The sequence below is a fragment of the Vipera ursinii genome (assembly GCF_947247035.1).
Source record: "Vipera ursinii genome assembly, chromosome: 9".
In the NCBI taxonomy this organism is placed as follows: Eukaryota; Metazoa; Chordata; class Lepidosauria; order Squamata; family Viperidae; genus Vipera; species Vipera ursinii.
Window position 1 is genome coordinate 2083657 of NC_139523.1, and position 13317 is coordinate 2096973.

At 42.9% G+C, this 13317-nt stretch overlaps 1 protein-coding gene across 1 annotated transcript in view; it reads left to right on the top strand.

Annotated features, from left to right (window-relative positions):
- FNDC5 (fibronectin type III domain containing 5) overlaps window positions 1-13317 on the top strand; it is a gene marked incomplete at both ends in the record, with an annotated part of 52144 nt that overhangs the window by 15764 nt on the left and 23063 nt on the right. Inside the window, 3 exons of the mRNA XM_083369998.1 lie at window positions 772-887; window positions 1604-1802; window positions 6143-6235. Of these exons, the coding sequence (XP_083226124.1) occupies window positions 772-887; window positions 1604-1802; window positions 6143-6235 (408 nt within the window). The remainder of the gene's footprint in view (window positions 1-771; window positions 888-1603; window positions 1803-6142; window positions 6236-13317) is intronic.

Here is a 13317-nt window from a genome sequence, read left to right on the forward strand (position 1 = left end):
AGATTAGTTTCTATCCAGGGCTGCTTGCGAGCATGATGGGTCCTGCTCTGAGGTCTGTGCTTATGGAATAGGAAGAGCTTTCGGAGGGCAAAGGGGAGATGCAATGGGGTAGAAGCCATGGACTGCATGGCTACAGCTGGATCTGCTGTCACTAGCCAGGGTTGCCCTGACGTACATTAAATAACAAGGAAGACATTAGCTTCCCTGTCGCAAATGGCTTTTCTTTAAGCCATCTTAGTGAATGATCATCTTGGTTTCCTAGACAGCAGCAGGAAAAAATATACAGCATCAATGGGTGACCATCTCCATGGTGAATTGTTTCTCCAGTGACCAAAACAGGTAATCCTCAACTTACAGCCACAATCAGGACTAGCATTTCTGTTGCTAAGCAAAGCAGTTGTTACGTGAGTTGCACCACGTGTTACAACCTATTTCGCCATGGGTGTGATGCATATCACTGCAGTTGTTAAGTGAATCATATGGTTGCTAAGGGAATCTGGCTTCCCCCATTGTCTTGCTGGTCGTAAGCAAGCTGGGAAGGTTGCCCAGGGTGATCATCTGACCCCGGGGCCTCTGCGTCTGCTATAAGCCCAGGTCGGTTGCCGAGCGCCCAACCTCGATCCCATGACTGTGGGGAAGTGGCAAAGGTTGCCGGTGGACGGACCAGCCTGGAAGCGTTTTCCATGCGACTGTAACATGGAGTGGTTGCTAAAAGAATAGATGTAAGTCGAGGACCACCTGCGCCCTGACCTCCATTCTGCCTCCTTGCAGACAGCCCCTCCGCCCCGGTCAATGTCACAGTCAAGCTTCTGAAGGCCAACTCAGCGGTTGTGACCTGGGATGTTTTGGAAGAGGAAGTCGTCATCGGCTTCGCAATTTCGCAGCAGGTAAAATCTGGTTCAAAGGGCCATGTTGATTTTTAGGTTTTTATCTGTATCAAAGGAAGTCGGAAGTTATTTTGTTCTTTTTATCTGAACTCCTGGATTTTGCTTTTCCCCTACCATTCCATCATTCTTTTGAATTCTTCCTTGAACAGAACTAGGCTGAGGCAGTTCTTCTTGGGTCTGAAGAGCAATGCATGGACATTTGGGAGATCCTGGATGCTCTCTGAGCTTGGTTGTTTTCTTGAAGATGTTTCATTGCCCAACTAGGTAACAATTATAGACCACTGATTATGTTACCTAGTTAGTAATAAAAACATCTGCAAGGAAATAACCAGCCTCAGAGAGCAGTAAGGATTTGTTTCAGAGCCTCTCTCTCATCAAGTCAGGGCCTGGGGACAGATTTTGGGGTTACAACCTCTAAGGCAGTGTTTTTCAACCTTTAATTCCCCAGAATTCCCATGGGGAATTGAAGTCCACAAGTCTTAAAGTTGCCAAGGTCGAGAATCACTGCTCTAGGGAGAGGCAAGAGAGGAAACGGAGGAGGTCCTTGACTCAAAACCTCATCTTCTTCTCTCTGGCTCCTTACATAGGATTGGGAGAAGCCCAGTTCTCTCCAATGAGCATGTGTGTGCCTTTGCACAGATGTGGAGGCAACAGGCCATTGGTTGGAAACCATTCCCACCGTTTGCACGATCTGCTTTTCATCCTTCTCTCTGCAGAAGAAGGACGTACGAATGCTGCGTTTCATCCAGGAAGTGAACACCACCACGCGCTCGTGCTCCCTCTGGGACCTGGAGGAAGACACCGAGTACATCGTGCACGTCCAGTCTATCAGCATCCAAGGCCAGAGTCCAGCCAGCGAGCCAGTCCTCTTCAAGACCCCACGAGAAGCAGAGAAACTGGCTTCAAAGAACAAAGGCAAGTGGGAGGGGGCCGCAGAGAGGAGGAGGCTCAGGCAAGGCAGGCTTTGGAGAGGGGCAAGGTTGGCAAAGTCATGATCAACCAAGAGGAAGCCAGGATAAGCCTCAACTGTCCCGTTAAACCAGACCTGTAAAATGTTTTGGAAACCAGGGGTAACCTTGGTATTTGAGGTTTGGCACAGCTTGTTGTGATTCAGGGTCAGCCTGTGGGTTCGGCAGTTGGGTCGGACGACTCAGAGGAGGAGGAGGGGGGTGTTGAAGAGCTTGCTGAGGGGATTGGACAGCTTGATGAGAGCCCCCAGCAAGGCCCCTCTCATCTGGTCACGATGCAGACCCAGCTGTGTGAGCCTGACAGCGTGGATGAAGATGACCCACAGCTGTCCCTGTTCAAGGACGCCCGACGCAGGAGGCAGTCAGTCAGGAGTAAACAGAGGAAGGCAATGGGGCACCTCGGAAGGAGGCACAGAGAGGCCACGCCCTGAACTGTATTTAAGGGGAATGTGTGGGAGGCCTGGTTTGCTGAAGGCAACCGCTTGGATTGTTCCTGCTTCTTAGCTCGTCTTTTATGGTTGGTGTCTTGTCTTGCTCTGTTTTATGTGAATAAATTTGGCAGGCGTAATTCCAGCCTCTTGCCGTTTGTGAAGGGGTTGTAGCAGGCTGGTAGCAGGCTGGTACAGAACACAGCTGTCTCCACAACTGGCAAAACAAAGATGGAAGATAACTTTTTAAAATTTAATTTAGCTTAATTTTAGCGATTAAGGCAGCAGACTAGAAACTGGGGGACTGTAAATTGCACTCCTCCCTCAGGCTTAAAAACCAACTGGGTGGTTTTGGGCCAATCCTCTCTCTCAGCATAAGCCACTTCACATGGTTATTGTTGAGGAGAACATAGGAGAAGGAAGGAATATTAGATAAAAACACAACAGTAATAATAGTTTAATTTGCATTTCCATTTATCTATAGTTCAGTGTAGTAAACCCAATAATTTAACCCAGTTAAATCAAGTAAATCCACGGCATGTCTCATAATTGTATTCTTTATCACATTCAAAATTAGAATTTAACCCCTATTTTTGGAGAGATTTCCGGGAGATCTTAGATTCTGCCCCCAACTTTCAGTGGAGAAGGTTGTAGGTGGACAAATGAATTCCCACCTCCTTCAGGAAAAGAAAAGTACATTTTTCAGAGACCTTTAAATTCTGCTGGCCAGGAAAGACAAAGAGTTCAGCTGGAAATCAGGAACAGCCATAATTAACCCCACCAAAAACGAGTCTTTCTGGCGAATGCCCCGCCATTGGCCCTCCTTTCCAAACCTGCTGGCCCTTCGGAGATGGCTGGCCAGGGACTGCTGAGCCCTCCTGGTTGCCTTCCTTCATCAAGCACCTGTTGCAGATTAGCAAATGGCCTGTTGCATTTGGCCCAGGGGCTCTGCAGCCCCCTGACGGCCTGGCGCAGGCAAGGGCCAGGGGAGGAGGGAGATGGGGCAGAGGAGCTGGGAGAGGAGACCACTACTCGGGAATGCCCAAGGGGGCCCTTGGGTCAAGTGCGGAATTGGGCATGGGGCAAATGTGGTATGGGAAAACTTGCTGCTGCTGCTGCTAAAATCCCCCCTCCTCTGTCTCCATCTACTGAGAGAGAAAAGGTGAGGAATAAGTCATGGGCGGGTGAAGAAATTGGCAGCTCAGTGGCCGGTTCTCAGGACGACCAGAGCAAACTGCAAAAATCTCCTTTTGCTACCTTGCAGAAAAGATAAGGATGGTCAAGCCCAGAATTTCCAAAACCATATTTTTAAACCCGAGTTTAAGCTTGGTGGAAGGCCTTAGGCTAGAAAAAAGGAGACTTGAGTTCTAGACCTGCCTGAGGCAGGAAGCCAGTTGGCAACCTGAGACCAGTCCCTCTTTCTTGGCCCTAGGAAGCCCAAACTACCTCTGAAATCTTGCCAGGAAAACTGTAGGGGCTTGTCCAGGCAGTTATCAGGAGCCAAGTCTGACTTGAAGGCATAAAATAAATACATGTTTAGATGCAGAAGCAAAGCTGGCCTCAAATATTTTGCAGCTGAACTATGCCATTCTCATTTTGCCCAGATGCACACAAGGCACCATTTCCTAGAAGTTCACAGTCCTTTCTGATGCTTTGGGCCAGGAATTGCCCTATTACTGAATGCTTTAAAGCCAAAAGATACATGGTTTTCAAGCCCTCCACACTGTGGTCCTCTATTATAATTGTGAAATTCAGAGTATAGTATCTAAAAAGATCCTTTGTGTTCAACACATTGTTAAGGGGGGACTCCATGTTTGATTTGTAAAATGTTTAACAATGTAATAAAAGAGTCGCCTAATATAAAATATTTGGAAATCAGCTGGAAATAAGAATTCTGTTTGCCAAATAGGAGATAACAGATTACCAGAAAAAGAAGAGGTTTTAAAAATTAGACCTAAATGAAAAAAATGTATGTATATTACTGACTTATTAGTTAACCCAGACAATACATATAATGGTTTGGATTTATTAGAAGGGATACTGTATTATTAATTAAATGGTTTAATATGGTGGAAAATAGATAACTGTTAGAAAACAGAACAAGACTATATTCAAATAGATAAAATGTATATTTAGAATATTAGATTTTGTTACGAAAAGGGAAAAAGGAAGAAGTTAAAATAAGGGAAAGTTTGGTTACCTAAAGCTTGGAAATTATAAATATCAAATGTTAATTGGAATATTGATGGGAAATTAAAGCTTCGGGAAAAAAGCAAAAACAGGACATGGATTGTATATAAGGATTGAACGCAAACACAATTAAGATATATATAAGCTAAAAATTATTGATAAATGTAACAAAGATGGTTTTACTTAGTTGATAATAATAAGAACTGTATTAACCTAATATGAGATAGTAGATATTAAGGGAAAAAGAGAGGAAATATCTGATGTTGTAACTTGAGATTTATACTAAAGATTTATATGTATGTTATTGCACTATTGATTAACCCAGTCACCACATTGCTTTTTGAATACTTAATTGTAAAATTAGAAAACTGATAAAATATTATTTTTAAAAAAGAGAGTAGAAGACCGCGCAAGCTTTGTCTGTCGTTCTACATAGCTTCTCAGCAACAGTTATACCACATGTCCCTTCAAGGGGAACTTGCCTTCCCCAACTGAATGCTTTCGTGGTGGAAAGTGGTCTGACTTCCCAGCAGGGAGGGGCTACATTCCACAGGAGCAACAGACAGCAAAATTGAGATGGGTTGGTTAGGAGAAAGGAGAGCTAAGATGGCGCCTCCCTAGCAATCCTCAGAGTATATCTTACACACTTTAGTTCAGCAAAACTGATGTTTGGCCTCAAGAACCAAGAAAGACACATAAGGTTACCTCCAAGCAGTTTCCTTTATTGTGTCTCACCTATACACAGAAATCTTGCCAAACTAAAGTAACTACTATCTTGACCCTCTTTTTCCCAACCAACCTATCTAAACTTCACTGGGCCTTTGGAATGCAGCCCCTTCCTCCTGGGAATCCAGACTGTTCTTCACCACAGCTGTCCACATGTAGCCCTCATAATTCCCTGCCAAGCAAGTAATTATGGACGTTGTAGTCTTTTGCATGACCTGAATGGTTAATATGACTGGAGAATTCTGGGAGTTACAGTGCATACATGTTAAAATTGCCAAGGTTGGGAACCCCTGTAATACCAGGAGAACATCAAGCTCAGAGATGGAGTTAACATCTCTGAAGGGCCTCCCTCACTCCCTGGCTAGGTTGCCTCCACAAACCTACTATAACTACCATAGGAAGTTTTGAGGCCTACATTTATTTCTTGGCTCAGCCCTTGTTTAGGGGAGATGAGAGACACGGTGGCTTAGAGGTTTAAAGATGCTGGATTGGTTGGCCAGAGAAGGTTGGCTCTCCAGCAGTTCGAGTGCTACCATTGCATCCTGTCACTCACCTCAGCTCCTGCCCACCTAGCATGCAAATGTAAGTAGATAAATAGGTACCATTCTGGTGAGACTAATGGCAGAAGCAAGAAAACAGGCCAGATGCAAGGTGAAGAAAAAATCCCTGGATGACACTGACGCCCCCACAGAATACCCTTAGCTGCTCTGTGTGCGGAGCTAGTTCACTCCCTAGGTGCACCTTAGACAGTGTGCGAGCATGAACTGAACAAACTAAAAATCTTAGGCAAGCAAACCACTTCTCTGTAACAATGTTGTAGATTCCTGGCTTTCATGTACCAATGCCATATGCTAAATCAATCAACCAATCAATCAAGACAAAATCTCCATGGGTAGCTAACCTCCTCCCCTTTGCTCTGCTTCCTTCCTTCCATTCTCTGCAGATGAAGTAACGATGAAGGAAATGGGAGACAAAAATCAACAGCTGCGAGCCGGCGAAATCCTGATTATCGTGGTCGTCTTGTTCATGTGGGCAGGTTGGTGGGAGTCCCTGTGTGTGTGTGTGTGTGTGTGTGTGTGTGTGTGTGTGTGTGTGTGTAAAAGGCGAGGCAGAGGGACTCCGGGTCTCAGTTGGGGGCTGCTGGGCATGGTCTGGTCCTGGAGATAGTGGTGTGCAAATGTGTTGGCCATCAAAATGGGTTAGGAAGAGTTCTACAAGCAATTCAGTTCCAAAGGAAGCAGAGTAGAACATACCAGGGAGGTAGTGAGCTCATGCAAAGTATTTTTCACAAATGTGAAGCACTTATGAATACCAACAAAAAGTTTACTGCAGAAAATGGGCAGAGGGAGGGATTCAGCTCATGATAATGTGGCACTGGCAGCTGGATTTACCTTGCTAAACAGAAGCAGAGTACAATCTGGAGGTCTTGCTAGACTCACAATTCCCATCTTGAGGTGCAGGTGACAGTTGTGGCTAGAGGGGCCTCTCAACAGCTTCATGCGGTGTGCCAGTTGCCTCCCTTCCTGGACTGTGAGGCCACTCAGAGTCACCTCTGCTTTGGTCACCTCCAGCATGGACCGCTGTGACATGCTTTACGTGGGCTGCCCTTAAAGAGCAGCCAGAAGCATCAGCTGGCGCAGAATGCAGCAGTTATGTGTGCCCCTAGGAGGGTGGCACGTTACGCCTCTGTTCTGTGAGCTACATTGGCTGCCAGGTCACTTCTGGGTCAAGGTTGACAGTTTTCATCTTTGAAGCTCTACCTGGCATGGGACTAGACTGAGGAACCTCCTCTCCCCCGTGACAGCGACCTGTGCCACCAGTTCAAGTCAAAGGGGTATGCTGTGGGTCCCATTCCCAAAGGAACACCATGGTGGGATCCAGGCGGTGTGGCTCCTTCCCCCTGGGATATCATTGCTCCCCAAGGTGAGTTTAGCCCCACCTCAGTTGGTATTACAGAAGGCCCTTAAAGCCTTTTTTCATCAGCCATCTGGACCCCGTGGGGAGGCTACAAGGTGGCCAGATGAGGCTGTGAATGGTTTTCCTTCAATCTCAGGTTTTTAATATGTTTGTTATGTCTGACTGTTTTTAGGTGGTTGTGTAGCTTTTAAGTGTTGCTATTTGTGTTGCTACCCGGAGTCACATCTTTGTAATTTTTATTAAAGAAGTTTTTTTACAAGGTTTAAAGATAAATAGAAAAAAATATAGAAAAAATAAATATAAATGGATAAGTGTTGAAAACAATAGAAAGTGAAAAGAAAGAAAAAGAAAAAAGAAGCTACTTCTGATATTTTTCACAGCAGTAATAATAATAATAATAATAATAATAATAATAATAATAATAATAATAATAATAATAATAATAATAATAATAATAATTTGGAAGGTACCTTGGAGGTCATCTAGTCCAACCCCCTGCTCAGGCAGGAAACTCTATACCATTTCAGAGAAATGGCTGTCCAGTCTCTTCTTAAAAACCTCCAGTGTTGGAGCATTCACCACCTCTGGAGGCAGGTTGTTCCACTGGTTAATTGTTCTAACTGTCAGGAAGTTTCTCCTTAGTTCTAGGTTGCTTCTCTCCTTGACTAGTTTCAATCCGTTGCTTCTTGTCCTGCTTTCAGGTGCTTTGGAGAAGAGCTTGACTCCCTCTTCTTTGGGGCAGCCCCTGAGATACTGGAAGACTGCTATCATGTCACCCCTCACCCTTCTCTTCATTAGACTACACATACCCAATTCCAGCAACCGTTCCCTATATGTTTTAGCCTCCAGTCCCCCAATCATCTTTGTTGCTCTTCTCTGTACCCTTTCTAGAGTCTCGACATCTTTTTTACTTCGTGGTGACCAAAACTGGATGCAGTATTCCAGGTGTGGCCTTACCAAAGAATTGTAAAGTGGTATTAGTACTTCACTTGATCTTGATACTATCCCTCTGTTAATGCAGCCTAACACTGTGTTGGCTTTTTTGGCAGCTGCAGCACACTGCTGGCTCATATTAAAGTGATTGTCTACTAGGAGTCCGAGATCCCTCTCACAGTTACTACTATTGAGCAAGGTACCACCTATACTATACCTGTGCATTTGACTTTTCCTGCCTAAATGTAGAACCTTACTTTTTTGACCATTGAATTTCATTTTGTTAGATAGCGCCCAGTAATCGAGTGTCCAGATCCTCCTGTATTTTAAGCCTATCTTCTGGAGTATTGGCTATTCCTGCCAGCTTGGTGTCATCTGCAAATTTGATGAGTTCCCCATCTATCCCCTCATCCAAATCATTAATGAAGATATTGAAGAGCACTGGGCCCAGAACAGAGCCCTGGGGCACCCCACTACACACTTCCCTCCATGTAGATGCAGTTCCATTGAGGACCACACGCTGAGTACGGCCTGTCAGCCAGCTAGGAATCCATCTGGTGGTGATGCTATCTAACCCACATTTTTCTATCTTATCAAGTAGTAGGTTGTGATCTACTTTATCAAATGCCTTACTGAAGTCCAAGTAAATTATATCTACAGCATTCCTCTGGTCCACTAATTTTGTCACTTGGTCAAAGAATGTGATAAGATTTGTCTGGCATGATCTGTTTTTGACAAACCCATGTTGGCTTTTAGCAATGACTTTGTTCACATCTAGGTGTTTGCTGATTCGTTATTTGATTATCTTTTCCAGAAACTGCCCAGGTATTGAGGTCAGGCTGATAGGTCTGTAGTTTCCTGGATCTATTTTTTTCCCTTTTTTGAAGATGGGAACTACATCAGCTCTCTTCCAGTCCTCTGGTAGTTCCCCAGTGCTCCAGGATCTTTGAAAAATATAGTTCAGTGGCTCTGAGATCACGTCTGCCAGTTCCTTGAGAACCTTGGGGTGTAATCCATCTGGTCCTGGTGAACTCGTCTAGGCTGGACACTGTAATGGCAGAAAGTGAAGAGGAACTAAAGAGCCTCTTGTTGCGAGTGAAGAAGGAAAGTGCAAAAATTGGGTTGAAACTTAACATTAAGAAAACCAAGATCATGGCATCTGGCCCTCTCAATTCCTGGCAAATAGATGGGGAAGAAATGGAGGTAGTGACAGATTTTATTTTCCTGGGCTCCAAGATCACTGCAGATGGGGACTGTAGCCAAGAAATTAAAAGACGCTTGCTCCTGGGGAGGAAAGCCATGGCAAATCTAGACAGCACACTAAAAAGCAGAGACATCACCCTGTCAACAAAAGTGCGTATAGTCAAGGCTATGGTCTTCCCAGTTGCAATGTATGGCAGTGAAAGCTGGACCATAAGAAAGGCTGAGCGCCAAAGAATTGAAGCCTTTGAACTATGGTGCTGGAGAAGACTCCTGCAAGTCCCTTGGACTGCAAGGCGATCAAACCGGTCAGTCCTAGAGGAGATCAATCCTGACTGCTCTTTAGAAGGCCAGATCCTGAAGCTAAAACTCAAATACTTTGGCCACCTAATGAGAAGGAAGGACTCACTGGAGAAGAGCCTAATGCTGGGAAAGATTGAGGGCAATAGAAGAAGGGGACAACAGAGAATGAGGTGGCTGGATGGAGTCACTGAAGCAGTAGGTGTGAGCTTAAAGGGACTCCAGAAGATGGTAGAGGACAGGAAGGCCTGGAGGAACGTTGTCCATGGGGTCGCGATGGGTCAGACACGACTTCGCAACTAACAATAACAACAACAGGCTGGACAGGTGCTCACTTACCATTTTTTTGCCTATCTTAACTTGCGTTTCTATTCTGTTTTTTATGGCACTGGTTTTGGTAGGTTGGACTGTTTTTCCCTTTCTGTAAAGACAGATGCAAAAAAACGAGTTAAATAGTTCTGATTTCTCCCTGTTGCTTGTCACCTTCTTGCCACTTTCCCCCACTAATGGACCAATCATTTCCTTAACTTTTTTCTTGTTTTTTATATGTTGAAAGAAGCATTTTTTGTTATTTTTTACTTTGGTTGCAAGCCTCAGTTCATTTTGAGCCTTAGCTTTCCTCACTTCATCTTTGCAGGCTTGGGCTATTTGCTGATATTCTGACTTAGTTATGTGCCCCTCTTTCCAATTCTTATACTTGTCCTTTTTATCTTTCAATTTATCAGAAAGTTCTTTATGCAGCCATGCTGGTTTCTTTTGAGAGCTGTTATTTTTCTTCTTTGTTGGTATTGTACTAGACTGGGCCTTTATTATCTCACTTTTCAAAATTTCCCAAGCTTCTTGAGTTGTTTTCCCCTTTAGGATTCTCATCCATGGAATTCTTCCCATGGTTTCTCTAAGTTTATTGAAATTAGCTCTTTTATAGTCCAAGACTCTAGTTTGGCTGTGTCCTATTGCTTGTGCCTCCAGAATGTTGAATTCCAATATTGCATGATCACTCCCCCCCCAAGGTTCCTGTGGCTTCGACACCTTCTATCATTTCATCTTTGTTAGTGAGAATTAAATCCAATATGGCTAATCCCCTAGTTCCCTTCTCTACTTTTTGGGAGAGAAAGCTGTCTGCTAGGTTTGTCAGGAATCTGTTTGATCTTCCACTTGGTGCAGAGTTTGTCTCCCAGTTGATATCAGGGTAATTAAAGTCCCCCATTACTATTGTGATGTGCTTCTTACATACCTTAGTTAGCTGACTAGCAAAAAGTTCATCTATTTCCTCTGCTTGGTTGGGCGGCCTATAGTATACACCTATGGCAATGTCATTTTTTACCCCTTTTATATCGACCCAAATGCATTCAAGTTTACAGTTTTCATCATTGTTGTGCTCTATTTCTGTAGAGATAAAGTTATTTCTTTTTTTTTTATTGAAAAGTTTTAAAATACAGTTTTCCTTTAAAAAAAAACCCCTTCCCCCTCCCTGCTCCCCCCCTACCTCCCCCCAACCTCCCTCCCTCCCCCCCTCCCTCCCCCCCCTCCCCCCCCGACTTCCCAGAGCTAAATACAAGGTATATATATATAAAAAGGCAATCATAAACAACCATATACTAACAACTATAAATTCTAAAATCCATCACTCTCTAGCTTATATAGGATAAAACACACCTTAACAATATTAAATATATATAAAAAACTAGAATAAAAAAAAGAAAAAAAACGAAAGAAGACTTATTCGAATGCTACATAAAACTTCTTAACCCTATACTTGTTCTGGATAAACTCAATCCATTTTCTCCATTCCATAATATAACGTTCTTGCGAATGATCTTTCAAATAGGCCGAAATCTTCGCCATCTCTGCCAGGTCGGAAACCTTTAAAGTCCACTCTTCTATGGTCGGCAGTTCCTCTTTCTTCCAATATTGGCCTATCAAAAGTCTTGCCGCCGTAATTAAGTTCAACATCAGCTTGGTGTCCACAACTGTAGCGTCTGCAATTATTCCCAACAAAAAAAGTTGCGGACAAAACTTTATCCTCTGTTTAAAAATCTTCTGCATATTCCACCAGACTTTTATCCAAAAAGCCTTAACCTTCTTACATGTCCACCATATGTGAAAATATGTTGCATCTTCATCACCACACCTCCAACATTTAGGCTGATAATTCGGATACATACTTGCAAGCTTTTTAGGATCTAAATGCCATCTATAAAACATTTTGTAAAAGTTCTCTCTTAGATTTTGAGCTTGAGTAAATTTTACGTTCCTCACCCAAATCTTTTCCCACGTGTCCATTGTAATAACTTCCTGGATGTTTTGGGCCCATTTTATCATACAATCCTTAACAAGCTCTGTTTCCGAGTCAATCTCTATCAATGCAAGATATATCCGTTTAATATGTGCTGGTCCCTGATTTCTAATCTGCTTTATCAAATTTTCATCAGTCATTGTAAATCCATTTTTCTGGTCTTCTTTCCACCTGGCCTGTAATTGAATATATTGAAACCAAGTTTGAACAACCTTCTCTTCTCGCAAGAGGCTATATGATTTCAAACACCAAACATTCCTTTCCAGGCTTAAAATTTCCTTGTACGTAGTCACATCATGTTTGAAACCAGCATGTATATTTTCTATTGCGTGTTTTGGAATTGCCCACAATGGTATCTTGCTGCTTAGCTTATGTCTATACTTCTTCCAAACTCTCAGCAATGCCTGTCTTAAAATATGCATCCTAAACACAGTATCTACCTTCTTATCATACAACAAATATGCATGCCAGCCAAACAACAAATCATGGCCCTCAAGATTTAATAACCTCAATTGCGTCAAATTAATCCAATCGCTTATTCCTACTAATGCAGCAGCTTCATAATATAATTTAAAATTAGGCAATTTAAGGCCACCTCTCTCACGAGTATCCTGCATAATCTTAAGTTTAACTCGTGGCTTTTTCCCTGCCCACACAAATTTATTGATACCACGCTGCCATTCCTCCAAGTTAGAATCTTTCTTAAGAATCGGTATCATTTGAAACAAAAATAAAAATTTGGGCAGGACATTCATTTTCACTACTGCAATCCGTCCCAACAAAGACAATTGCAATTTTTGCCAACTCTCCAATTCTTTTTGAATTTTCCCCCATAGTTTTTCATAATTATTTTTATATAGCTTTGTATTAGAGGGCGACAAAATCACCCCCAGATATTTAACCCTTTTAACAATCTCAAATCCAGTTAATCCTTCTAAGAGAGCCTTCTGTGAAACTGTCATATTTCTAGCCAAAATTTTAGTTTTCTGTATATTTACTTTAAATCCAGAAACCTTCCCATATTGTGTTATTATCTCCATCAGGTCCACAACAGAATTCTCTGGCTGGGTCACTGTAACAACCAGATCATCTGCAAATGCTCTCAATCTATAGTCCTGATCTCCAACTTGTATCCCCTTAATTTTTTCCGAGTTCCAAATCTTAACCAATAGTATCTCTAATGTTAACACAAATAACAAGGGCGATAACGGACACCCTTGCCTTGTGCCCTTCTCAATATTACATGCTGCTGTCAGGCTATTGTTAACTATGATTCGGGCAGTTTGTTTTTGATATAATGCCCTAATCGGCTGTAAAAAATTTTCCCCAAAATCCATTTTATCTAAAACTTTCAACAAAAATTGCCAATTCAATTGATCAAAGGCCTTTTCAGCATCTAAAAAGATTAGCGCTGCAGAGATCTGGTTGTGCCTTTCCAAAAACTCTAACACATCAACTATATGTCTCACATT